General features: G+C 40.2%; 2 protein-coding genes across 4 annotated transcripts in view; one reads left to right on the forward strand and one right to left on the reverse strand.

The window, feature by feature from the left end:
* Nucleotides 1-27,397, forward strand: part of ZC3H12B (zinc finger CCCH-type containing 12B) — a 504,463-nt gene that overhangs the window by 424,547 nt on the left and 52,519 nt on the right. The gene's annotated exons all lie outside the window — the stretch shown is intronic.
* On the reverse strand, nucleotides 20,712-21,667 carry LOC116535028 (prothymosin alpha-like). The gene has a single exon (XM_032255805.1). The coding sequence runs from the start codon at nucleotides 21,484-21,486 to the stop codon at nucleotides 21,151-21,153; it is 336 nt and encodes a 111-aa protein (XP_032111696.1). The 5' UTR covers nucleotides 21,487-21,667; the 3' UTR covers nucleotides 20,712-21,150.

Raw genomic sequence — 27,397 nt, forward strand, 5'->3', positions numbered from 1 at the left:
GAGAACTTCCCCAACATAACAAGGCAGGCCAATATTCAAGTACAGGAAATACAGAGAACACCACAAAGATATTACTCAAGAAGAACAACCCCAAGGCACACAATCATCAGATTCACCATCATTGAAATGAAGGTAAAAATGCTAAGGGCAGACAGAGAGAAAGGTTGGTTACCCTTTCACAGCAGAATTCTTCCATACATACAAAGGATGGGTTACCCACAAAGGGAAGCCCATCACCCTACAAGCCAGAAGAGAGGGTGCCAATATTCAACATCCTTAAAGAAAAGAACTTTCAACCTAGATCGAAAGAGAAAAACAAGGACATTACATAATGGTAAAAAGAGCAATGCAACGAGAAGAGGTAATGATCCTACATATATACACACCCAATACAGGAGCACTTAGATACATAAAGCAAGTTCTTAATGACCTATAAAGAGACTTAGACTCCCACACAATAATACTGGGAGACTTTAATACCCCAGTGTCAATATTAGATCAATGAGACAGAAAGTTAACAAAGATATCCAGGACTTGAACTCAGATCTGCACCAAGCAAATCTAATAGACATTTACAGAACTCTCCACCCTAAATCCACAGAATATACATTCTTCTCAGCACCATATCACATCTAATCTAAAATTGACCACATAATTGGAAGTAAATCGCTTCTCACCAAATGTCAAAGAGTGGAAATCATGACAAACAGTATCTCAGACAACAGGGCAACCAAATTAGATCTCAGAATTAAGAAACTAACTCAGAACAGCACAACTTCATGGAAACTGATCAACTGGCTCTTGAAAGTTGACTGGGTAAACAATGAAATGAAGGCAGAAATAAAGATATTCTTCAAAACCAATGAGAATGAAGACAACATACAAGAATCTCTGGGACACATTTAAAGCAGTGTCTAGAGGGAAATTTATAGCAATAAATGCCCACACGAGAAGTAAGGAAAGATCTAAAATCGACACCCTATCATCAAAATTGAAAGAGCTAGAGGAGCAAGATGTAAAAAACTCAGAAGCTAGCCAAAGAAAAGAAATAACTAAGATCAGAGCATAACTGAAGGAGAGAGAGACACAAAAAAACCTTCAACAAATCAATAAATCCAGAAGCTGTTTTTTGAAAAGATCAACAAAATAGACAGACCGCTAACTAGATTAATAAAAAAAAAAAAAAACAAAGAGAGAAGAATCAAATAGAGGCAATAAAAAGCGATAAAGGGGATATCGTCACAGATTCCACAGATATACAAACTACCATCAGAGATTACTACAAACAACTCTATGCACATAAACCAGTAAACCAGGAAGAAATGGATAAATTCCTGGAGACTTGCACCTTCCCAATCCTAAACCAGGAAGAAGTTGAAACCCTGAATAGACCAATAACAAGGGCCGAAGTTGAGGCAGCAATTACTAGCCTGGCAATCAAAAAAAGCCCAGGTCCAGATGGGTTCACAGCCGAATTCTACCAGACATACAAAGAGGAGCTGGTACCATTCCTTCTGAAACTATTCCAAACAATGCAAAAAGAGGGATTCCTTCCCAAATCATTTAATGAGACCAACATCATCCTGATACCAAAACCCAGAAGAGACTCTACAAGAAAGGAAAATTTCAGGCCAATATTCATGATGAACATAGATGCAAAAATCTTCAATAAAATACTGGCAAACCGATTGCAACAGCACATCAAAAAGTTTTTCCATCACGATCAAGTAGGCTTCATCCTGGGGATGCAAGACTGGTTCAACATATGCAAGTCTATAAACGTAATTCACCACATAAACAGAACCAAAGACAAAATCCACATGATTATCTCGATAGATACAGAGAAGGTCTTCGACAAAATTCAACAGCACTTTATGCTAAAAACTCTCAAAACTGGGTATTAATGAAATTTATCTCAAAATAATAAAAGCTATTTATGACAAACCCATAGCCAATATCATACTGAATGGGCAAACACTGGAAGCATTTCCTTTGAAATCTGGCAGTATACAAGGATGCCCTCTCTCACCACTCCTATTCAATATAGTATTCAAAGTTCTAGCCAGAGCAATCAGGCAAGATAAAGTAATAAAGGGTATTCAATTAGGAAAGGAGGAAGTCAAATTGCCTCTATTTGCAGATGACAAGATTGTATATTTAGAAGACCCCATTGTCTCAGCCCAAAATCTCCTTAAACTTATAAGCGACTTCAGCAATGTCTCAGGATACAAAATCAATGTGCAGAAATCACAAGCATTCCTATATGCAAATGACAGAGAAACAGCCAAATCAAGAGTGAATTCCCATTCACAATTGCTGCAAAGAAAATAAAATACCTAGGAATACAACTAATAAGGGATGTAAAGGACCTCCTTAAGGACAACTACAATCCACTGCTCAAGGAAATAAGAGAGGACAACAACAGATGAAAAACATTCCATGCTCATGGTTAGGAAGAATCAGTATTGTGAAAATGGCCATATTGCCCAAAGTAATTTATAGATTTGATGCTATCCTCATCAAGCTACCTATGACCCACTTCACAAAATGGAAAATACCACCTTAAACATCAAATAGAACCAAAAGAAAGCCCGCATAGCCAAGACAATTCTAAGCATAAAGAATAAAGCTGGAGTCATCATGCTACCTGACTTCAAACTATACTACAAGGCTACAGTAATCAAAACAGCATGCTACTTGTACCAAAACAGAGATATAGACCAATGGAACAGAATGGAGACCTCAGAGGCAATGCCACACATCTACAACCATCTGATCTTTGAAAAACCTGACAAAAACAAGCAATGGAGAAAGGATTCCCTGTTTAATAAATGGTGTTGGAAAAACTGGCTAGCCATGTGCATAAAGCAGAAACTGGACCCCTTCCTGACACCTTACACTAAAATTAATTCCAGGGGGATTAAAGACTTGAACAATAAGACCTAACACCATAAAAACGCTAGAAGAAATCCTAGGCAAAACCATCCAGGACATAGTCATAGGCAAGGACTTCATGACTAAATACCAAAAGCATTGGCAACAAAGGCCAAAATAGAGAAATAGGACCTAATTAAACTCCAGAGCTTCTGTACAGCAAAAGAAACAATCATCAGAGTAAACTGGCAACCAACAGAATGGGAAAAAAGATTTGCAATCTACCCATCTGACAACGGGCTAATATCCAGAATCTACAAAGAACTAAAACACATTTACAAGTAAAAAGCAAACAAACCCATTCAAAAGTGGGCAAAGGATATGAACAGACACTTTGCAAAAGAAGACATATATGAGGCCAACAAACATATGAAAAAATGCTCATCATCACTGGTCATGAGAGAAATGCAAATTAAAACTACATTGAGATACCATCTCATGCCAGTTAGAATGGTGTTCCTTAAAAAATCTGGAGACAACAAATGCTGGAAATGATGTGGAGAAATAGGAACATTTTTACACTGTTGGAGAGAGTGTAAATTTGTTCAACCATTGTGGAATACAGTGTGGCGATTCCTCAAGGACCTAGAAATAGAAATTCCATTTGACCCAGCAATCCCATTACTGAGTATATACTCAAAGGATTAAAAATTGTTTTATTATAAAGACACATGCACACATATGTTCATTGCGGCACTGTTTACAATAGCAAACACCTGGAACCAAACCAAATGCCCATCGATGATAGACTGGAGGAGGAAAATGTGGCACATATACACCATGGAATATTATGCAGTCATAAAAAAATGATGAGTTTGTGTCATTTGTAGGGACATGGATGAACCTGGAAATCATCATTCTTAGCAAACTGACTTAGGAACAGAAAATCAAATACTGCATGCTCTCACTCATAGGTGGGTGCTGAACAATGAGAACACATGGAAACAGGGAGGGGAGAACACACACTGGAGTCTGTTGTGGGGGAATAGGGGAGGGACGGTGGGGGATAGGGAGGTTTGGGAGGGATAACATGGGGAGAAATGCCAGATAAAGGTGACAGGGAAATGGAGTCAGCAAACCACATTGCCATGTATGTACCTATGCAACAATCCTGTATGTTCTGCACATGTACCCCAGAACCTAAAGTGCAATAAAATATATGTATAAAAAAATATATAAATAAATAAGAATGGTGCCCAATATTCAATATTCTTAAAGAATTTTCAACACCGAATTTTATATTCCGCCAAACTAAGTTTCATAAGTAAAGGAGAAATAAAATCCTTTACAGATAAGTAAATGGTGAGAGATTCTGTGCTACCATGTCTGTGTTACAAGTGCTCCTGAAGGAAGCACTAAATATGGAAAAGAAGACTGGTACCAGCCACTGCAAAGCCACAACTAAATATAAAGACCAGTGACACTGTGAAGAAACTGCATCAACTAATGTAGAAAATAATCAGTTAGCATCATGATGACAGGATCAAATACACACATAACAATATTAATCTTAAATGTATATGGGCTGAATACCTCAATTAAAAGACTCAGACTGGTAAGTTAAAAAAAGAGTCAAGACCCACTGGTATGCTGTATTCACTAGACTCATCTCACGTACAAAGACACACATAAGCTCAAAATAAAGGAATGGAGGAACATTTCCAAAGCAAATGGAAAGAAAAAAAAAGCAGACGTTGTAAAACAGTATTTAAACCAACAAAGATCAAAAAAGGGGATTACATAATGCTAAAGAGATCAAAGTATCAATACAGTGAACTGGCAACCAACAGAATGGGAAAAAAGTTTTGCAATCTACCCATCTGACAAAGGGTTGATATACAGAATCTATGGAGAACTTACACAAATGTACAAGAAAATAAACAAACCACCCAATAAAAAAGTGGGTGAAGAATATGAACAGACACTTTTCAATAGAAGACATTTATGCAGCCAACAAACATATGAAAAAAAAATATCTTTATCACTGGTTATTAGAGAAATGCAAATCAAAACTACATTGAGATACCACCTCATGCCAGTTAGAATGGCAATCATTAAAAAAATCAGGAAACAACAGATGCTGGAGAGGATGTGGAGAAATAGGTACACTTTTACACTGTTGGTGGGAGTGTAATTAATTTTACCATTGTGGAAGACAGCGTGGCAATTCCTTAAGCATCTAGAACTAGAAATACCATTTGACCCAGCAACCCCATTAATGGGTATATACCCAAAGGATTATAAATCATTCTATTATAAAGATGCATGCACTTGTATGTTTATTACAGCACTGTTCACAATAGCAAAGACTTGGAACCAATCCAAATACCCATCAGTGATGGACTGGATAAAGAAAATGTGGCACATATGTACTGTGGAATACTATGCAGCCATAAAAATGGATGAGTTTGTGTGCTTTGCAGAAACATGGATGAAACTGGTAACCATCATTCTCAGCAAACTGACACAAGAACAGAAAATCAAACACCACATATTCTCACTCATAAGAGGTGTTGAACAATGAGAACACATGGACACAGGGAGGGGAACATCACACACCGCTGCCTGGGTGGTGGAGGGCTAGGAGAGGAATAGTAGGAGGTGGAGGGAGTGAGGAGGGATAGCATCAGGAAAAATACTTAATGTAGATGATGGGGTGATGGATGCAGCAAACCACCACCATGGCATGTGTATACCTATATAAAAAACCTGCACAATCTGCACATGTACCCCACAACTTAAAGTATAATAAATAATTTTTTAATTCATAAGAAAAAAACAACCCCATCAAAAAGTGGGCAAAGGATATGAATAGACACTTCTCAAAAGAAGACATTTATGCAACCAACAAAAATATGAAAAAAGCTAATCATCTCTAGTCATTAGAAAAATGCAAATCAAAACTACAATGAGACACCATCACACACCAGTTAGAATGGAGATGATTAAAAGTCTGGAAACAACAGATGCTGGAGAGGATGCAGAGAAATAGGGATGCTTTTACACTATTGGTGTTAGTGTAGATTATCTCAACCGTTTTGTTAGATAGTGAGATGATCCCTCAAGGACCTAGAAGCAGAAAGATCACTTGACCCACTAATCCCATTACTGCACATATACCCAAAGAATTATAAATCATTCTACTCTAAAGACACATGCACAGATGTATTTATTGCATATATAGCTCATATACACCATAAAATACTATGAAGCCATGAAAAGAATGAGTTCATGTCCTTTGCAGAGATATGGATGAAGCTGGAAACCATTATTCTCAGCAAACTTACACAGGAACAGTAAACCAAACACCGCATGTTCTCGCTTATAAGTGAGAGTTGAACAATAAGAACAGATAGACAAAGGGAGGGGACATCACACACTGGGGCTTGTCAGGGGGTTTGGGGCAATGGAAGGGAGATCATCAGGACAAATACCTAATGCATGCAGGGCTTAAAACCTGGATAATGGGTTGATAGGTGCAGCAAACCACCATGGCATATGTATACTTACGTAACAAACCTGCATGTTAAGCACATGTATTCCAGAACTTAAAGTAAAATAAAATTAAACATTTAAAGAAAGCAGGGATGTTGAATTTTACAACATCAATTACAGGATACAGTCCAGCCATTTCCATGGAGCAACTACCTTGTTCTCTCCTAGCCCCATAGCTAGAGTCCAGTTTCTCCAGGCCCAGCAGACCAGCAACCATTGCTTTCCATTCCATTGGGCCCTATATACTTGCCTCAAAGCCTCAGTCACCAAGAGACCTGGCATCCTTGGAAGAGCATGGTAATGAGGCACCGCCTGAGGAGAAGCCACTCTGTGATGCAAGCTACCATGAATTATTGCAGTATAATTCAACATAATTTGCATAACCACACCATTGTCATAAATCAAAATCTGCCCAAAAAAGAGAGATATTAGTTTTCTCAAAATCAAAGAACCTCTTAAAAACGACACAGCTGCTGAATAATCAACTTGTGAAACTGAGCTGTTTCTAGAATGGAACAATAAATGCGCCTGTAATCGCTTAAATGTTTTATAACTTAGAAAATTATATTTGTCTTCATCTTTTTTACACACAGTATATTAAACAAAAAAATAAATAAGGTATAGATTTTATAACCTTTTTATGTTGAAAAAGCCATGAAGTAGGTAGACAAGACAGATATTCTGTTAATTGGAGGGGGATATAGGACACGTCTGAAAAGGTACAAAGTCCTAGGATGAGCTTAGAAAATTCACTGTATCAATAAATCTTACTTTTACCCCTGTTTTCTTCTAAGAGTTTTATGGTTTTCTCTCATATATAAGTCATGGAACCATTTAAGTTATTTTTGTTTATGTTGTGAAGCAGGGGGTCAAACTTTTCCATGTTCTTATGCAGTTGTCCTAACAGTATTTGTTAAAGCAATTGTTTTTACCCTTCAAATAGTCTTGGCACCTGTGTCAAACATCAATTGACTATGGATTTATGAGTTTATCCCTGCACTCCCAATTCTGTTACATTGGTCAATATGCTTAATTTTATAAGGTATCATACTGTTATGACTATTGCAACTTTATAGTAAAGTTTGAATTCAGGAAGTGTGAGTCATCCAAATTTTTTCTTACTTTTTAAAGTGTGTGTGTGTGTGTGTGTGTGTGTGTGTGTGTGTGTGTGTGGCTATTCAAGGCCCCTTGTGATTCCATATGAACTTGACGTTCAGCTTTTCCACATTGCAGAAAGCATCATTGGAAATTTGGTAAACATTCCATTGAATCTGAAGATCACTTTAGGTGGGTATTGTTACCATCTTAACAGCATTAATTCTTCCATTTTATGAACATAGTATGTCCTTTCATTTATTTTGGTCTTCTTTAATTACCAGTTTTTAGTTTACAAGTCTTTTACCTCCTTGGTTACATTTATTTCTAGGTATTTTATTCATTTTTGGGTGCTATTGTAAATTGAATTATTTTATTCATTTCTTTTTCAGATGTTCATTGCTGGTGTGTAACCCTTTTATTATGCCATTGGATTTGATTTTCTAGAATTTTGTTGAGGGATTTTTCATCCATAGAAACAAGGAATATTGGTGTTTACTTTTCTTGTGATGTTGTGAGCAAGCTTTGGAATCAGGATAATGCTGGCCTCATAGAATACATTGTGAAGTGTTTACTCTTCTTCTGTTTTGGAGGGAATGGTTTGAGAAGTATTGGTATTAATTCTTCTTTGAATTTTTGTTACATCTCCCCAGTGAAGTCATCTGGTTCTGAGCTTTTCTTTGCTGAAAGTGTTCTATGATTTTCTATTAGATTTATAATTAGTGTATACAGTTGCTCAAGTTCTCTATTGCCTTCTTGATTTTTTTCTAATTTGTATGTTTGTTATAGAGTGTAGAATATAGATCTATTTCTAATGATTCTGTAAAGATAAAGTAGGAAGAAGATGTATTGTAGCTTATGACACACAGAAATATTAGGGGAGTTCGTGTGGTTTCTTTGTTGGTCATTCCTCTGTAAGTGAGAAAAACTGCTCATGTTAATACATTTTGGATGCCTGTCTTACAGGAAGCTCCACAAGGAGTTTGGCCTTCAGAGAGTTTTGTACATATCCAGATTCTCTACCTTAGCTTCTTTTTTCACTTTAAATAAAGAAGAATGACATAGAGATGGACTCAGATAGATCTAAATTGAAATCTGGGACCTGCCACTAGTTAGCTAGTGGTGTGATCTTCAGCAATATAGTAGGTGTATATACTTATGGTGTACATAAGCAAGTTGTTGACAAAAAGAGTCAAACTTGTAAAATATTTGAAGAGAATTATTTTGAGCCAAATATGAGTGGTCAGTGGCCTGTGATGCAGCCCCAGGAAAATCGGAGAACATGAGCCCAAGGTGATCAGGCTACAGCTTGTTTTATTTATTTATTTATTTATTTTTAATTTTAATTTTTTTTAATTTTTGTACTTTTTTATTGCAATTTAGGTTTTGGGGTACATGTAAAGAACATGCAAGATTGTTGCATAGGTACACACATGGCAGTGTGATTTGCTGCCTTCCTCCCCTTCACCTATATCTGGAATTTCTCCCCATGCTATCTCTCCCAAACTCCCCAACCCCCACTCTCCCTCCCCCATTTCCCCCCAACAGACTCCAGTGTGTAGTGCTCCCCTCCCTGTGTCCATGTGTTCTCATTGTTCAACACCCACCTATTTGTGAGAACATGCGGTGTTTGATTTTATGCTCTTGTGTCAGTTTGCTGAGAATGATGGTTTCCAGGCTCATCCATGTCCCTACAAAGGACACGAACTCATCGTTTTTGACGGCTGCATAATATTGCATGGTGTACATGTGCCACATTTTCCCTGACCAGTCTATCATTGATGGGCATTTGGGTTGGTTCCAGGTCTTTGCTATTGTAAACAGTGCTGCAATGAACATTCATGTGCATGTGTTCTTAAAGTAGAATGATTTATAATCCTTTGGCTATATACCCAGTAATGGGATTGCTGGGTCAAATGGAATTTCTATTTCTAGGTCCCTGAGGAATCGCCACACTGTCTTCCACAATGTTTGAAGTAATTTACACTCCCACCAACAGTGTAAAAGTGTTCCTTTTTCTTCACATTCTCTCCAGCATCCGTTGCCTCCAGATTTTTTAATGATCACCATTTGAACTGGCGTGACATGGTATCTCAATGTAGTTTTGATTTGCATTTCTCTAATGACCAGTGATGATGAGCATTTTTTCATGTTTGTTGGCCTCACATATGTCTTCTTTTGTAAAGTGTCTGTTCATATCCTTTGCCCACTTTTGAATGGGCTTGTTTGTTTTTTTCTTGTAAATCTGTTTTAGTTCTTTGTAAATTCTGAATATAAGCCCTTTGTCGCATGGGTAGACTGCAAATATTTTTTCCCATTCTGTTGATTGCCAATTCACTCTAATGACTGTTTCTTTTGCCGTGCAGAAGCTGTAGAGTTTGATTAGGTCCCATTTATCTATTTTGGCTTTTGTTGCCAATGCTTTTGGTGTTTTCGTCATGAAGTCCTTGCCTACACATATGTCCTGAATAGTTTTGCCTAGAGTTTCTTCTAGGGTTTTTATGGTGTTAGGTCTTATGTTTAAATCTTTAATCCATCTGGAGTTAATTTTAGTGTAAGGTGTCAGGAAGGAATCCAGTTTCCGCTTTCTGCACATGGCTAGCCAGTTTTTCCAACACCGTTTATTAAACAGGAAACCCTTTCCCCATTGCTTATTTTTGTCAGGTTTGTCAAAGATCGGATGGTTTTAGATATGTTGTGCTGCCTCTGAGGCCTCTGTTCTGTTCCATTGATCTATATCTCTGTTTTGGTACCAGTACCATGCTGTTTTGATTACCGTAGCCTTGTAGCATAATTTGAAGTCAGCTAGTGTGATGCCTCCCGCTTTGTTCTTTTTGCTTAGAATTGACTTGGCTTTGTGGGCTCTCTTTTGGTTGCATATGAAATTTAAGGTGTTTTTTTCCGGTTCTGTGAAGAAGGTCATTGGTAGCTTGATGGGTATAGCGTTGAATCTTTAAATTACTTTGGGCAGTACGGCCATTTTCATAATATTGATTCTTCCTAACCATGAACGTGGAATGTTTCTCCATCTGTTTGTGTCCTCTCTTATTTCGTTGAGCAGTGCTTTGTAGTTCTCCTTGAAGAGGTCCTTTACATTCCCTGTTAGTTGTATTCCTAGGTATTTTATTCTCTTTGTAGCAATCGTGAATGGCAGTTCATTCTTGATTTGGCTCTCTTTAAGTCTGTGATTGGTATATAGAAATGCTTGTGATTTTTGCACATTGATTTTGTATCCTGAGACTTTGCTGAAGTTGCTTATTAGTTTAAGGAGATTTTGGGCTGAGATGATGGGGTCTTGTAAAGATACAGTCAAGTCATCTGCAAATAGAGGCAATTTGACTTCCTCCTTTCCTATTTGAATACCCTTTATTTCTTTTTCTTGCCTGATTGCTCTGGTTAGAACTTCCAATACTATATTGAATAGTAGTGGTGAGAGAGGGAATCCTTGTCTAGTGCCAGATTTCAAACGGAATGCTTCCGGTTTTTGCCCATTCAGTATGATACTGGATGTTGGTTTGTCCTAAATAGCTTTTATTATTTTGAGATACGTTCCATCAATACCTAGTTTATTGATGGTTTTTAGCATAAAGGGCTGCTGAATTTTGTCAAAAGCCTTCTCTGCATCAATTGAGATAATCATGTGGTTTTTGTCTTTGGTTCTGTTTATGTGGTGAATTACGTTCATAGACTTGAATATGTGGAACCAGCCTTGCATCCCTGGGATGAAGCCTACTTGATCATGGTGGATAAGCTTTTTGATGTGCTGTTGCAAACGGTTTGCCAGTATTTTATTGAAGATTTTTGCATCTGTGTTCATCGTGGATATTGGCCTGAAGTTTTTTTTTTTTTTTTTTTCTTGCTGAGTCTCTGCCGGGTTTTGGTATCAGGATGATGTTGGTCTCATAAAATGATTTGGGAAGGATTCCCTTTTTTTGGTTTGTTTGGAATAGTTTCAGAAGGAATGGTACCAGCTCCTCTTTGTATGTCTGGTAGAATTCGGCTGTGAACCCATCTGGACCTGGGCTTTTTTTGGGTGGTAGGCTCTTAATTGCTGCCTCAACTTTAGACCTTGTTATTGTTCTATTCAGGGTTTTGACTTGTTCCTGGTTTAGGCTTGGGAGGATGCAAGTCTCCAGGAATTTATCCATTTCTTCCTGGTTTACTGGTTTATGTGCATAGATATGTTTGTAATAATCTCTGATGATGGTTTGTATTTCTGTGGAATCTGTGGTGATATCTCCTTTACTGTTTTTTATTGCATCTATTTGATTATTCTCCCTTTTCATTTTTATTATTCTGGCTAGTGGTCTATTTTGTTGATCATCTTGAAAAACCAGCTCCTCGATTTATTGATTTTTGAAGGGTTTTTTGTGTCTCCATCTCCTTCAGTTCTGCTCTGATCTTAGTTATTTCTTGTCTTCTGTTAGGTTTTGAGTTTATTTGATTTTGCTCCCCAAGCTCCTTCAATTTTGATGATAGGGTGTCAATTTTAGATCTTTCCTTGCTTCTCATGTGGGCATTTGTTGCTATATATTTTCCTCTAGACACTGCTTTAAATGTGTCACAGTGATTCTGGTATGTTCTGTCTTCGTTCTCATTGGTTTCAAAGAACATCTTTATTTCTGCCTTCATGTCATTGTTTATCCAGTCAACATTCAAGGGCCAGTTGTTCAATTTCCATGAAGCTGCGCGGTTCTGAGTTAGTTTCTGATTTCTGAGTTCTAGCTTGATTGCACTGTGGTCTGAGAGACTGTTTTTTATGATTTCCGTCCTTTTGCATTTGCTGAGGAGTGATTTACTTCCAATTATGTGGTAAATTTTAGAGCAGGTGTAATGTGGTGCTGAGAAGAATGTGTATTCTGTGGATTCGGGGTGGAGACTTCTGTAAATATCTATTAGGTTTGTTTCGTCCAGGTCTGAGTTCAAGTCCTGGATATCCTTGTTAATTTTCTGTCTGGTTGATGTGTCTAATATTGACAATGGGGTGTTAATGTCTCCCACTATTATTGTGTGAGAGTCTTAGTCTCTTTGTAAGTCATTAAGAACTTGCTTTATGTATCTGGGTTCTCCTGTATTGGGAGTGTATATATTTAGGATTGTTAGCTTTTCTTGTTGCATTGATCCTTTTACCATTATGTAATGTCCTTCTTTGTCTCTTTCAATCTTTGTTGGTTTAAAGTCTATTTTATCAGAGAGGAGAATTGCAACTCCTGCTTTTTCTTTGCTCTCCATTTGCTTGGTAAATCTTCCTCCATCCCTTTATTTTGAGACTTTGTGTATCCTTGCATGTGAGATGGGATTCCTGGATACAGCACACTGATGGGTTTTGGCTTTTTATCCAATTTGTCAGTCTGTGTATTTTGATTGGGTCGTTTAGCCCATTTACATTTAGGGTTAATATTGTTATGTGTGAATTTGATCCTGTCATTTTGATGCTAGCTGGCTGTTTTGCCTGCTAGTTGATGCAGTTTCTTTATTGTGTTGGTGCTCTTTACCATTTGGTATGTTTTTGGAGTGGCTGGTACTGGGTATTCCTTTCTATGGTTAGTACCTCTTTTAGGAGCTCTTGTAAAGCAGGCCTGGTGGTTATGAAATCTCCAAGTACTTGTTTTTTCATAAAGGATTTTATTTCTCCTTCACTTATGAAGCTTAGTTTGGCTGGATATGTAATTCTGGGTTGAAAGTTCTTTTCTTTAAGGATGATGAATATTGGCCCCCACTCTCTTCTGGCTTGTAGGGTTTCTGCTGAGAGATCTGCTGTGAGTCTGATGGGCTTCCCTTTGTGGGTAACCCGACCTTTCTCTCTGGCTGCCCTTAGAATTTTCTCCTTCATTTCAACCCTGGTGAATCTGACCATTATGTGCCTTGGGGTTGCTCTTCTTGACGAATATCTTTGTGGCATTCTCTGTATTTCCTGGATTTGAATATTGGCCTGCCTGCTAGGTTGGGGAAGTTTTCCTGGATAATATCCTGAAGAATATTTTCCAGCTTGGATTCATTCTCTCCGTCACATTCAGGTACACCCATCAAATGTAGATTAGGTCTTTTCACATAGTCCCACATTTCTTGGAGACTTTGTTCATTCCTTTTTATCCTTTTTTTCTCTAATATTGCCTTTTCATTTTATTTCATTGAGTTAATCTTCAATCTCTGATATCCTTTCTTCTACTTGGTCAATTCAGCTGTTGAAACTTGTGCATGCTTCATGAAGTTCTCGTGTCGTGTTTTTCAGCTCCATCAATTCAATTATATTCCTCTGTAAGTTGTTTATTCTCGTTAACATTTAGTTAAATCTTTTTTCAAGGTTCTTAGTTTCTTTGCATTGGGTTAGAACATGTTCTTTTAGCTCAGAGAAGTTTCTTATTATCCACCTTCTGAACCCTGTTTCTGTCAATTCATTACAATCATTCTCCATCCAGCCTTGTTCCCTTGCTGGTGAGGAGTTGTGGTCCCTTGTAGGAGAAGAGGCATTCTGGCTTCAGGTGTTTTCATCCTTTTTGCACTGGTTTCTTCACATCTTTGTGGATTTATCCACCTGTCATCTTTGTAGTTGTTGACTTTCCGATTGGGTTTCTGAGTGGATGTTCAGTTTGTTGATGATGAAGTTATTTCTTTCTGTTTCTTAGTTTTCCTTCTAACAGTCTGGCCCCTCTGCTGTAGGACTGCTGAGGTCCACTCCAGGCCCTGCTTGCCTGGGGATCACCTGCAATGGCTGCAGAACAGTAAAGGTTGCTGCTAGTTTCTTCTTCTGCTATCTTTGTCCAAGAAGGATACCTGCCAGTTGTCAGTCTGAGCTCTCCTTTATGAGGTGACTCTTTGGATATTCAGGGTTCAGGGAGCTGCTTGAAGAGACAATCTATCCTTTATAGGAGCTCAGATGCTGAGCTGTGAGCTCCATTGTTCATTCAGAGCTGCTGGGCAGGTACGTTTAAGTCTGCTGCAGCAGAATTCATAATTGCTGTTTTGCTTTTTTTTTTTCCCCAGGTGCTCTGTCCTGGGGAGATAGGGCTTTATTTATAAGTTTCAGTCATGCTGCTGCCTTTTCTCAGGGCTGCACTGTGCAGCGGGGAAGCAGCCTAGTCACTGTCTGCCCACAGAGGCTTTTCTTAGCTGCTATGGGCTCTGCCCAGCTGCCATGTGAACTTCCCTGCAGTCCTGTTTATGTGGGTATAGTTAGAACTGCCTTGGCAATCGTGGCCCACCTCTGTATTGGTGGACTCTCTCTGCAATGGCGGGCTGCCTCTGCAATGGTGGGCTGCCTCAGCAATGGCAGACTACCTCTGCAGTGGTGGACTGCCTCGGTAGTGATAGACGCCCCTCCCCCACAAAGCTGGACCATCCTGGGTTCAGCTGTGCTTGCTGCGAAACTCTTAATCCAGAGCATTTCAAATTGCTGTTTTTTTGTGGGGGTGGGACCAGCTGAGCCTGATCACCTGACTCCCTGCATCAGACCCCCTTTTTTTTCAGTTGACAGGCAACTCTGTCTCCCAGGTGTTCCAGTCACCTGTTGAAAAGGCGCTGGGATCTGTGTGATTTCCCATGCAGTGACCCACTGCGCCAGCTGAAACAGCTGCGTTGAGATTAGTGGCACTTTTTTGCCAGGGAATCTCCTGGCCTGGTCCCCTGTTTCAGTCCCCTTTTTTATCAGTTGAATGGGCAACTGTCTCCCAGGAGCTCCAATCACCAGCTAAAATGGCACCCAGACCCTTATATTTTGTGCAGTCACCTTCCGCTCTGGTCAAAACAGCCGCACTGGTCAAAACAGCCACTCTGGCAAGCCATGGGGCTCCTTCACCTGGGAATCTCCTGGTCTATTGGCAATAAAAATCCATCTGGAAATGCAGCGTCCACTCATCCTCCATGCTCTTGCTGGGAGCTGCAATCCCAAGCTGCTTCTAATTGGCCATGTTGGATCCGTCTCCCCCCACTTTGTCTTTTTTTATCTTTGTTGGTTTAAAGACTTCTTTGTCAGAAACTAGGATTGCAACCCCTGATTTTTTTTCTATTTTCCATTTGCATGGTAGATTTTTCTCCATCCTTTTATTTTATTTTTACTTTTTTGAGAGAGTGTCTTGCTCTGTTGCCCAGGCTGAAGTGTAGTGGCATGATCTTGGCTTACTGCAACCTCTGCCTCCCAAGTTCAAGAGATTCTTCCACTTCAGCCTCCCAAGTAGCTGGAACGACAGGTGCATGCCACCATGCCTGGTTAATTTTTGTATTTTTAGTAGAGATGGGATCTCACCATGTTGGTCAGATTGGACTCAAACTCCTGACCTTAGGTGGTCTACCCACCTTGGCCTCCCAAAGAGCTGGAATTACAGACATGAGTTACCACACCCAGCCCCATCCCTTTATTTTGAGCCTATGTGTATCTTTGCATGTGAGATTGGTCTCTTGAAGACAGCATACTGATTGGTCTTGGCTCTTTATGCAGCTTGTCATTCTGTGTCTTTTAATTGGGACATTTTTTTCTAATTCAATTTGAGGCTTGTATTGTTATGTGTAGATTTGATTCTGTCATCATGTTTTTAGCAGGTAATTTTGCAGACTTGTTTATGTGGTTGCTTCATAGTGCCATTGATTTTTGTACTTCAGTGTGTTTTCATAGTGGCTAATTTTTTTTCTTCTATATTTAGTGCTTCCTTCATGAGCTTTTATAAAGCACATCTGCTGGTAATGAATTCCCTCAGTATTTGTTTGTCTTAAAGGATCTTATGTCTTCTTTGTTTATAAAGCTTAGTTGGGCTGAATTTGAAATTCTAGGTTGAGAATTTTTTTCTTTAAGAATGTTGAATACTGGCTCACAATCTCTCCTGGCTTGTAGATTTCCACTGAAAGGTTCACTGATAATCTGATGGGCTTCCATTTGTAGGTGAGCTGTTCTTTCTCTCTGGCTGCTTTTAACATTTTTTCTTTCATTTCAACCTTGGAGAATCTGATGATTATGTGTATTGGGGTTGGTCCTTTTGTGATGTATTTTACTGGAGTTCTCTGCATTTCCTAAACTTGAATGTTGACCTATATTGCTAGGTAGGGAAATTTCTCCTGTATGATATTTTGAAGTGTTTTCCAACTTGATTACATTCTCCCTGTCTTTTTCACATACCTCTATCAATCTTAAGTTCAGTCTCACCAAACACGGTGGCTCACACCTGTAATCCCAGCACTTTGGGAGGCCAAGGCATGTGGATCACCTGGGGTTGGGAGTTCAAGACCAACCTCACCAACATGAAGAAACCTCATCTCTACAAAAAATACAAAAATTAGCCAGGCATGGTGGCACATGCCCGTAATCTCATCTACTCAGGAAGCTGAGGCAGGAGAATTCCTTAAACTCAGGAGGCGGAGTTTGCAATGAGCCAAGATCATGCCATTGCCCTCTAGTCTGAGCAACAAAAGTGAAAGTCCCTCTCAAAAAAAAAAAAAAATTCAATCTCTACGTAATCCCATATTTCTTGGAGGTTTTGTTCATTATTTATTCATTTTTCTCTATTCTTATCTGCCTGTTTTATGTCAGAAGATAGCCTTCAAGCTCTGAGATTATTTCTTCCACTTAGCCTATTCTGTTATTAATACTTGTGATTGCATTGTGAAGTTCCTGTAGTTTGTTTCTTAGCACTTACAGGTTGATTATATTCCTCCCTAAACTGGCTATTTTAGCTGTCAGCTCCTGTATTGTCTATCATGATCCTTAGCTTCTATCATTGGGTTACAACATGCTCCTTTGGCTCAGGGAAGTTTGTTATTACCCACCTTCTGAAGCCAACTTCTATTCTTTCAACCATCTCAGCCTCAGCCCAGTTCTGAACCCTTGCTAGAGAGATATTGTGGTCATGTGGAGGAGAGTTGCTGACCTTTGAATGGGGTTTTGGGGGGGTCTTTTTGTTAATGCTGTTATTGCTTTCCGTTTGCTTGTTTTTGTTTTGGCAGTCAGGCCACTCTTCCAAAGAGCTGCCACAGTTTGCTGGGGGTCCACTCCAGACCCTGGTTGCCTTGGTCTTTTCCCTACCTGGTGGTTTCATCATTGAAGGTTGTGAAACAGCAAAGATGGGAGACTGCTCCTTCCCCTGAAAGCTCCTTTCCAGGAGGGTACCTGCTCTATTGCCAGCCTGAACATGCCTACAGGAGTGGTTGCAGACCTCTGTTGGGAGATCTCATCAATTCAGGAGGAATAGGATGATGGACTCATTTAAAGAAGCGGTCTGGCTGCTTTTGGGTAGAGCAGGTGTGCTGTGTTGGTGATCACTTCAGCCTGCAATTGATATGGGCTCTCCAGGACCAACAGAATAGATTGACTGATAAGCTGGAACAGCCAAGGTGGCAGCCTGCCCCACACCGCATGTACTCCATTTCAAAGAAAGATCAGAGATCTGTCTGTCGAAAACTGGCCATGATAGCAGAAGCCCTGGCTGGGAGGTTCCACCCAGGAAAGAGGAGTAGATCAGGGTCCCACTTAGAGAAGCAGTTTGGCCATGATCTGGCAAAGCAGCTGTGCTGCAATGAAGTGGGGAGGGCTTTCTTGCCTGGACCGTTTGGATTCTCCAAAGCTGGCAGGCTGGAGGGGCTGAGTCAACCAAACTGCAGAGACTATTCACCATGAGACCACTCCTCCCTCCCTTTGGGGTCTCTGTCCCAGGGAGAGATCAGAGCTCTGTCCATAGAAAAATGACTGGGGTGACTGAAGCCCTGGCGGGGATGTCCCATTCAGTGAAGAGGAATGGATCAGACCCTGCTTAAAGAAGCAGTCTAGCCATGATCTGGCAAAGCAACTCTGTTGCATTAGGGAGATCGCATTCTCATTCAGACCACTTGGACTCTCCAAAGCCAGCAACTAGACCACAGAGATGATGAGTCAACTAGACCACAGAGATGATGGCCATCCCTCCCCCGAGGAGCTCCCTCTCATCTCAGACAGACTCTACCCAATTACCATTGGCTGGCTGAAATTCCAAGCTAGGGGGTCTTATGAGGTTCCTTGGAAGTGGGCCTGCAGAATGACACTGCTGGGCTCCCTGGATTCAGCCCCCTTCCTAGGGGTATGTACAAATCTCCCACCTTGCTTGAGTTGCAGACACGTTTGTGGAAATCTTGGGGCCAGAATATGTAAAGCTCCTGAGTCTCTGTGTGTGCCTGAGCAGTGGCTCTGCTAAGACTCCACACAGCTCTCTGTATTGGAGCCAAGGCCTTCATAGCATAGGCTCACAAGGGGCTCTCCTGATCCACAGGTTGCAAAGATCCATGGGAGAAGCATGGTTTCCTGGCATAGTTGCACAATCACTTACCACTTCTTTTGGCTGAGGATGAGTCACTCCCAGATGGGCTATCACCCCATGCTTTTCTCCATTCTTCATGGGTTGAGTTGTTCGCCTAATCACTTCCAATGCAAGAATTAGGAAATTTCAATTGAAGGTGCTGTATTCACTCACCCCCGTTTTTCCTCTCCATGAGTACCATGGACTACAGCTGCTTCTAATTGGCCACGTTGGCCAACTACCCCCATTCCTCTGTTTTATCAAGCCAGCTACTTCAAGATGATAGGGAGCATGATAAGACCAGTGAAAAGAAGTATATAAGCATGAGCTTATTACCATACTTCTTTTGTTTTGAAGTTGACTAGGTTCTTTGGTCAGAAGCAATGCTGTGTGGAATACCATGATGGTGAATAAGGCATTCTGTAAGTCCATGGATGGTAGTTCTGGCAGAAACATTAAATGTATGGAAAGCAAATCCACATCCAGTATAAGTGTCTATTCCAGTAAGGATGAAATACTGTTTCCTCCATAATAGAAGCAGTCGAGTGTAATCAACTTGCCATCAAGTAGATGCCTGATTACTCTGGAAATGTTGTCATATCAGGGGTTTGTATTTGTTTTTGTTGCTGGCAGATTGGGGACTCAGTGGTGGCCTTAGCCAAGTTGGCCTTGGTGAGTTGCATTCCATGTTGGTGACCCAATGCATAATCTTCACCCTTTTCACCAACACCAACATTTTTATGAGCCCATGAGGCAATGATAGGGGTGGCTGGAGAAAGATGCTGATGGGTATTTGAAAATGAGTCATTCTATCTACTTGATTATTGAAATTATCCTCTAGTGAGATCACACTTTGGTGAGCATTCATATGGGCCACATCTTCACATTCTTTGCCCATTCTGAGAGATTTATCCATGTACTTAATTCCCCACATTTCTTTGTTACCAATTTCTCAATCATATACCTTACAAGTCCCTGATTATCTCACCAAACCATTGACTATAACCCATTAATTGTTATGTAATTACACATCTGGCCATTTAGCCTTTCAAGCAAAGTTAACAACCAAGTACAATGCTGTATTCAAGTTTCTGCCCACTGGGAAGATTTTTTTTAACCATTGTCTTTCAGGAATATCCCAGAAAGGGGCTATTATGCTGCAGCTGTTCACTTTTGAGTGGTGCATGTGTGTCATGCAGAACCATCTGTAATCTAGGCCTGAGTCTTCTCTTCTTTTGTCAACTAACCCTAGGGTACTCCCCATGAGGCCACAGGTATAAACTGAGAGAGAGAAGACAGCATAGCAGGAGTAGAAACCATGGGTATTAGCTCCACTTTTTTATATAACTTACTTGTGCTTTCAGAACCTGTTTGCAGCTGATCACAAATATACCACTTCCATTTTATGATGGAATGCTGCTGTGCATGTTCAACTCTATGGCTTGGTGGGTAAGATAATACTCCATTCATGATAGGCAGCCCAGGTCACATGGTAACTTGGTGACTTACGATTGAGCATTTAGTTTCTCTTCAGACCCAGTAGAGGCCAAGAGTAATCTCCCAAAGGAGAGCAGTTATTTGTGGATTATGGCACTGCCTTGCTCCAAAATTCTAAAGGCCTGCACTGCAAATCATGTATAACAGCCTGCCACCTACTCCAAATGTCATTTCTTTTTTTTTTTTTTTTAATTCCTGTTTATTGTTGGACAACATTGTTTCACACATACATCAAACAGGCCAAAAAAATAAATAAATAAACAGCAACTTCATAGACAAAAAAAGGAAAAAAAGGAAACCTTTTAATCTTTGGCCTTTTAACCATCCCATACAAACCAACAACTTATAGTACAGCTAAGTACATACACAACAAAGGCACTGGAATGCTCGGAATACGATTGTTTTTCTGTTGTTGTTTTTGCTTTTTTTTTTACAAGCTTTTTTCTTCTTTGAGATTATAATGAACATGGTTACACCACAAGTAAAGTCGGAAGTAGGACAGAGAACACTCCGAAGGCTGGTTTGGTCATCCAAGATCATTAAAAATGGCTGACCCTAACAATATGTACAAAAATATAAAATGTAAATAAAAAATAAAACAAATTTCCTTTTTAAAGTACTTTTAAGAAAAAAAGCAAGGCCTTGGAAGTTTTGATTCTTTTTTCCTCCCCTGTTGCAAATTCTCATGGTTTGGGCTGGGTAGTGGAGAGCGCCTCGTGTCATCTGCGGGTGGCGCTGCCCGCGGTGGGCAGGAGGGCCGGTCTCTCTACTCGAAGGTGACCACGTTTAGATTCTGAGACAAGAAGTGGAGGGTGAATAGGTCACGGCGGCCTTTTTGTTGTTGTTGTTTTTAGTTTAACTTTTCCTTTTTTGCTGTCTAATCATCCTCGTCGGTCTTCTGCTTCTTGGTATCGACATCGTCATCCTCATCATCTTCAGCTGCCCGCTTGCTGGTAGCAGACTCAGCTTCCTCATCTTCATCTCCATCCTCCTCCTCCTCACCATCACCTTCTTCTTCCTCCTCCTCTTCCTCCCCACCTTCTTCCTCTTCTTCATCTACCTCCTTGTCAGCCTCCTGCTCCCCATTTTCCTCATTCTCCACATTCCCGTTAGCAGGGGCGTCTCTTCCATTTTCCGCCTCTTCCACAACTTCCTTCTCCTTCAAGTCCTTGGTGGTGATTTCGGAGCTGGTGTCTATCGCTGCGTCTGACATGGTGGGGCACGCCGGTGATCCGATGCGGGGGACTAAAAAGAAAGCGAGAGTTCAGGGACTCTGGCGATAAAGATGCCGGAGTCCGAGACGGCGAAGGAGGCGCGCCGCTGAGGTGGCTGCAGCGACCAAGGAGTCGGAGGAGGAACAATGCAAAGATGGCTTTTCAGAGCAGCCAGTGGGGGCTCCAAATATCATTTCTATCTGCTACTGACAACTCAAACATCATTGCATCTGCTGTATATTATGGCTCATGTGGAAGAGCAATTTGGAGGGCAGCCTGATGACATTGGAGAACCTTCTCCTGTTCTGGGGACCACTCAGAACTAGCATGTATTTAGGTCACTAGTAGGTTTTTGGGTCACTTCATAAATGAGCCAGAATAAGAAAACCAAATTTGGAATTTGTAACTTCAAAAATCCAAATAATCTCTCTAGACATTATGCTTCTTTCTCAGTTGTAGGATGGGCCAGATGCAACAATGTATCCTTTACCTTAGAAGAAATATCTTGACATGCCTTCCACCACTGAACCCCAAGAAATTTGACTTGGGTAGAAGGACAAATTAATTTACCATCCTCTGCATGCAAATGTTTTACCCGTAAGTCTAGAGTCATAGCTACTTTTTGCTCCTATGTCCAATCAGTATAAGATCATCAATGTAATGGATCAGTGTGGTATCTTGTGGAAGAAAAAAGAAACCAAGCTCCCTGCAAACTAAATTAGGACATAGGACTAGAGAGTTGATACACCCCTGAAGTAGAACAGTAAAGTTATATTGCTGGCCTTGCCAGCTGAAAGAAAACTGCTTCTTATGGGTCTTACAGAGATATATGGAGAAAAAGGCGTTTGCCAAGTTATTAGCTGTATACCAGGTACCAGGATATGTGTTCATTTGCTCTTGCAATAAAACCGTATTTGGTACAGAAGTGTGAATTTGACTTACCACTTGTTTAAAGTGTACCAATTCACTGAATTAGTCTATTGACATGCTGCTGATAAAGACATACCCAAGACAGGGCAATTTACAGAAGAAAGAGGTTTAATGGACTTACAGTTCGACGTGGCTGGAGAGGAGCTACAATCATGGTAGAAGGTGAAAGCCATGTCTCACATGGTGGCAGACAAGAGAAGAAAGAATTTGTGCAGGGAAATGCCCATTTTTAAAACCATCAGATCTCATGAGACTTATTCACTATAATGAGAACAGCATGGGACAGACCTGCCCCCATGATTCAATTACCTCCCACCAGGTCCCTCCCATGAAGATGTGAAAGCGACTTTGGAACTGGGTAACAGGCAGAGATTGGAACAGTTTGAACAGCTCAGAAGAAGGAAAATGTGGAAAAGTTTGGAACTTCTTAGAGACTGAATAAACTCTCTATGCTGATCTCTCTCCCTATCACCTTTTTAAGGCAAATAACTTAGATTTACCCTTTTGAGGCTATCTTCTATATCTTGTTGCCATACTTTATTCTTTTTTTAATTATTTTTTCCTTTATCTCCTCTGACTGTGTATACTCAGCTAGCTTGTCTTTGAGTTCACTAATTCTTTTTTCTGCTTTATCAGTTCTGCTGTTGAGAGATTGATGCATTCTCAGTATGCCAATTGAATTTTTCAACTCCAGGATTTTGGCTTAGTTTTTTAAAAATTTTCAATTTCTTTGTTAAATTTAATTGATAGAATTCTGAATTCCTTCTCTGTGTTATTTTTAATTTCATCAGACTTCCTCAAAATAAGTATTTTGAATGCTCTCTCTGAAAGATCACATGTCTGTGTCTCTGAAATTGGTTGCTGGTGCCTTATTTAGGTCATTTGGTGAAGTCATGTTTTCCCGGATTGTCTTGATGCTTGACAACGTTCTTTGATGTCTGGGCATTGAAGACTTAGGTATTTATTGTAATCTTCCATTTTGGTTTGTTTATACTTATCCTTCTTGAGAAGGTTTTCAGGTATTCAAAGGGAATTGAATGTTGTGATCTAAGCCTTTCGTCACTGTAGCCTTGGTTGTCTTGGGTAAGATTCAAGACAATTCCCTGGATTACCAGGCAGAGTCTCTTGTTCACTTCTTTTATTTTCCCCCAAACAAAATGGAGTCTCTCTTTCCATACTGAGCTGCCTGGAGTTAGAGGTAGATTTACATAAACACTTCTAATTCCACTACCACTGGGACTGAGGTGGGTCAGACCTGAAGCTGGCACAATAGTGGGTCTTACCCATGGCCTGTGGCAACTCTTGCCTGACTACCACTAATTTTGATTCAAGGCACAGGGCTCTTCCGTCAGCAGGTGGTGAATCCAGCCAGGTTCATGTCTTTTCCTTCTGGATGGCATGTTCTGTTAATGGCCCAGAGTGGGTCTAGAAATGCTATCTGGGAGCTACGGCCAGGAGTCATGAATTTTAGAAATCTACTTGTTGCTTTATTTTACTGTTGCTAAGCTCATACCCAAGTTTCAAGGTAAAGTACTTTTTACTTTTTCCTTTTCTTTTCTAGGGCAGAGTATTTTCCTGTTGTTACCACAGCTAGGAATGTGCTGGGTCACACCTGAAGCCATCACAGTACCAGGTTTCATCCAAGGCCCATGGTCGGTACTGCCTGGCTACTGCTGTTTATTCAAGGCCCAAAGGTTTTTTAGTCTGCAGGTGATGAATCCTGCCAGGACTGGTTTCTTCCCTTCAAAGCAGCAAGTTCCCTTCTGCCCAGGCTGTGTCTAGCAATGTCACCTGTGAGCTGGGACCTGGAATAGGGACCTGAGGACACTGCTTGGTGTTTTATTTTACTGTGGCTGAGCTGACATGCAAGTTGCAAGACAAAGTCCTTTTTACTTTTTTCTCTCCTTTCCTCAAGTGAAAGGAGTTTCTCCCAGAGCTGCAAGCTGAACTGCCTGAGGCTAGGAGAGAGGTGACACAAGCACTATCTTGGCTATTCTAGCTGGTGTTTCACTGGGTCACGTGCATCCAAAGTCCACTGGTTCTAAGCCCAGCATAGCACCAGGGCTTCTCCAGGAATTCCAATCCTTGTAGCCTGAATTGCCTTTCAAATTTATTTAGGACCCTAGAGCACTTTAGTGCTGGGTGGTGGGGCTAGCAAGAACTCAAGTTCCAATGGCTGGAGTAGATAATTCCCTTCAGGCTAGGGCTGGTCTAAATGCTTCCTCCTTGGGCACTGGACAAATTTTGTCCTGTATTGCTTTCCACTGTGACAGGATAACACTGAGTTCCAATGCACAGTCCCATAATCACTGTATTCTCCCTCCCTCAAACACACAGTTTCATTATCTGTACCTCACAGGCACTGTGGAAGGATGCAGAAGGGGTGGTGTCAGCAACTCAAAATTTTCTTTCTTATCCTCTGCAGTGCCCCTTTCCTTCATATGATGTTAAAACCAGGTACTGTGACCGTTCACCTGATTAGAGGTTCTTATGAAAGTGCTTTCTTGTGTCAATAGTTGTTCAGGTTGGTGTTCCTGTGGTGTGGAGACAATGAGGGGAGGGCTCTATTCAGCCATTTTACTCCCTCTTCTTCCTTTCCCTTTTGACAATTAGATTATAATGCTTTTCAGTGTGGACTTCCTTAGGACAATTTTTATTGGAGTCCTTTGAACTTCTTAATTTAGATGTCTATTTGCTTCTTCAGATTTGGGATGTTTCAGCTATCATTTCTTCAAATAAGCTCACTTCCCAATTTAATCTCCCTCTTCCCCTTCTTGCACTTCTATAACATGTATATTAACCCACTTGGTGGTGGCTCATAAATTCTGTAGACTGTCTTCACTCTTTTATTTTTTTTCCTGTCTGGATAATGTCAAATGACCTGTCTTTTAAACTTGACATTATTTTTCTGTTTCATCAAGTCTATTGTTTGTCTTTGTCATTTTTTTAATTTAATAATTCAAGGACACCCCATTTTATAAATGATGCTGGCAAAACTGGATAGACACATGTAGAAGAATGAAGCTGGATCTCTCTCTCTCAACATCTACAAATATCAACTCAAGATAAATCAAAGACTTAAATCTAAGATCCAAAACTATAAAAATTCTAGAAGAAAACCTGGAAAAATTCTTATGAACATTGGCTTAAGCAAAGAAGTTATGACTAAGACCCCCAAAGTAAATCCAAATATAACAAAAATAAATAAATGAGGCCTAATTAAACTAATAAGCTTCTTCACAGCAAAAGAAAGAATCATCAGAGTAAACATACATCCCATAGAATGGGAGAAAATATTTGCAAACTATGCATCTGATGAAGGACTAATATCCAGAACTACGAGAAACTCACACAAATTAGCAAGAGAAAAAATATGTATAATCTCATCAAAAAGTGGACAAATGACATGAATAGACACTTATCAAAAGAAGATGTACAAATGGCTGAGAAAAATATGAAAAATGCTCAACATCACTAATCATGAAGGAAATGCAAATGAAAACCACAATGAAATACCACCTTATTCCAGCCAGATTAGCCATTATAAAAAGTTTAAAAAAAAAAAAAAAAAAGATGTTGGCATAAATGTGGTGAAAAGGCAAAGTTTATACACTGCTGATGGGAATGTAAATTATTATAATTTCTATGGAAAACAGTATAGATATGTCTTAAATAATTAAAAGTAGATTTACCATTCAATCCAGCAATTCCAATACAAGGTATCTACCCTTTTAAAGGAAAAGAAGTCATGTCAAAAAGACACCTGCATGTGTATGTTTATCACAGCACAATTAACAGTTGTGAAGACATAGAACCAACATAAGCACTCATAAACCAATGAGTGGTTAAAGAAGATGTGGGACTGGCCACTGTGGCTCATGCCTGTAATCTCAGCAGTTTGGGAAGCTGAGGCAGGTGGATCACTTGAGGTGAGGATTTCAAGCCCAGCCTGGGCAACACGGTGAAATCCCATCTCTACTAAAAATACAAAAATTAGCTGGACATGGTGGTGCACACCTGTAATTCCAGCTACTCGAGAGGCAGAGGCAGGAGAATTGCTTGAACCCAGGAGGTGACGGTTGCAGTGAGCTGAGATTCATGCCACTGCACTCCAGCCTGGGTGACAGAGTGAGACAAAAAGAAAAGAGGGAAGGAAAGAAGGAAGGAAAGAAGGAAGGAAGGAAGGAAGAAGAAAGAAAGAGAAAGAAGAAAGAAAGAAAGAAAGAAAGAAAGAAAGAAAAAGAAAGAAAGAAAGAAAGAAAGAAAGAGAGAGAGAGAAAGAAAGAAAGGGTGGGAGGGAGGGAGAGAGAGAGGGAGCGAAGGAAAGTAGGAAGGAAGGAGAGAGGGAAGGAAGGAAGGAAGGAAGGAAGGAAGGAAGGAAGGAAGGAAGGAAGGAAGGAAGAGCATCAGGAAGAATAGCTAATGGATGCTAAGCTTAATACCTGGGATGGGATGATTTGTGCAGCAAATCACCATGGCACACGTTTATCTATGTAACAAACCTGCACACCCTGCACATACACCCCTGAACTTAAAAAACATTGAAGAAAAAAAATGTGGGCCAGGCAGGGTGGCTAATGCCTGTAATCCTAACACTTTGGAAAGCCAAGGTGAGTGGATCACCTGGGGCCAGTTGTTCAAGACCAGCCTGGCCAACACGGCAAAACCTTGTCTCTAGTAATAATACATAAATTAGCCAGGCATGGTGGCACATGCCTGTAGTCTCAGCAACCCAGGAGACTGAGGCAGGAGAATCGCTTAAACCCAGGAGGTGGAGGTTGCAGTGAACCAAGATCATGCCACTGCACTTTAGTCTGGGTGACAGAGTCTCCATCTCAAAAGAATTTTTTTTTAATGTGGTATATATACACCATGGAATACTACTCTGCCATAAATGAGAATGAAATAATGCCTTTTGCAGCATCTTGGGTGCAGCTGGAGGCCATTATTCTAAGTGAAGTAACTCAAGAATGAAAAGCC

The sequence above is a fragment of the Sapajus apella genome, unplaced genomic scaffold, assembly GCF_009761245.1.
Source record: "Sapajus apella isolate SASKATOON/1434 unplaced genomic scaffold, GSC_monkey_1.0 scaffold91, whole genome shotgun sequence".
NCBI classification, from domain to species: Eukaryota; Metazoa; Chordata; class Mammalia; order Primates; family Cebidae; genus Sapajus; species Sapajus apella.

Coding starts and splice junctions, on each gene's coding strand:
- LOC116535028 (XM_032255805.1), bottom strand. CDS start 21,486: ATGTCAGACGCAGCGATAGACACCAGCTCCGAAATCACCACCAAGGAC.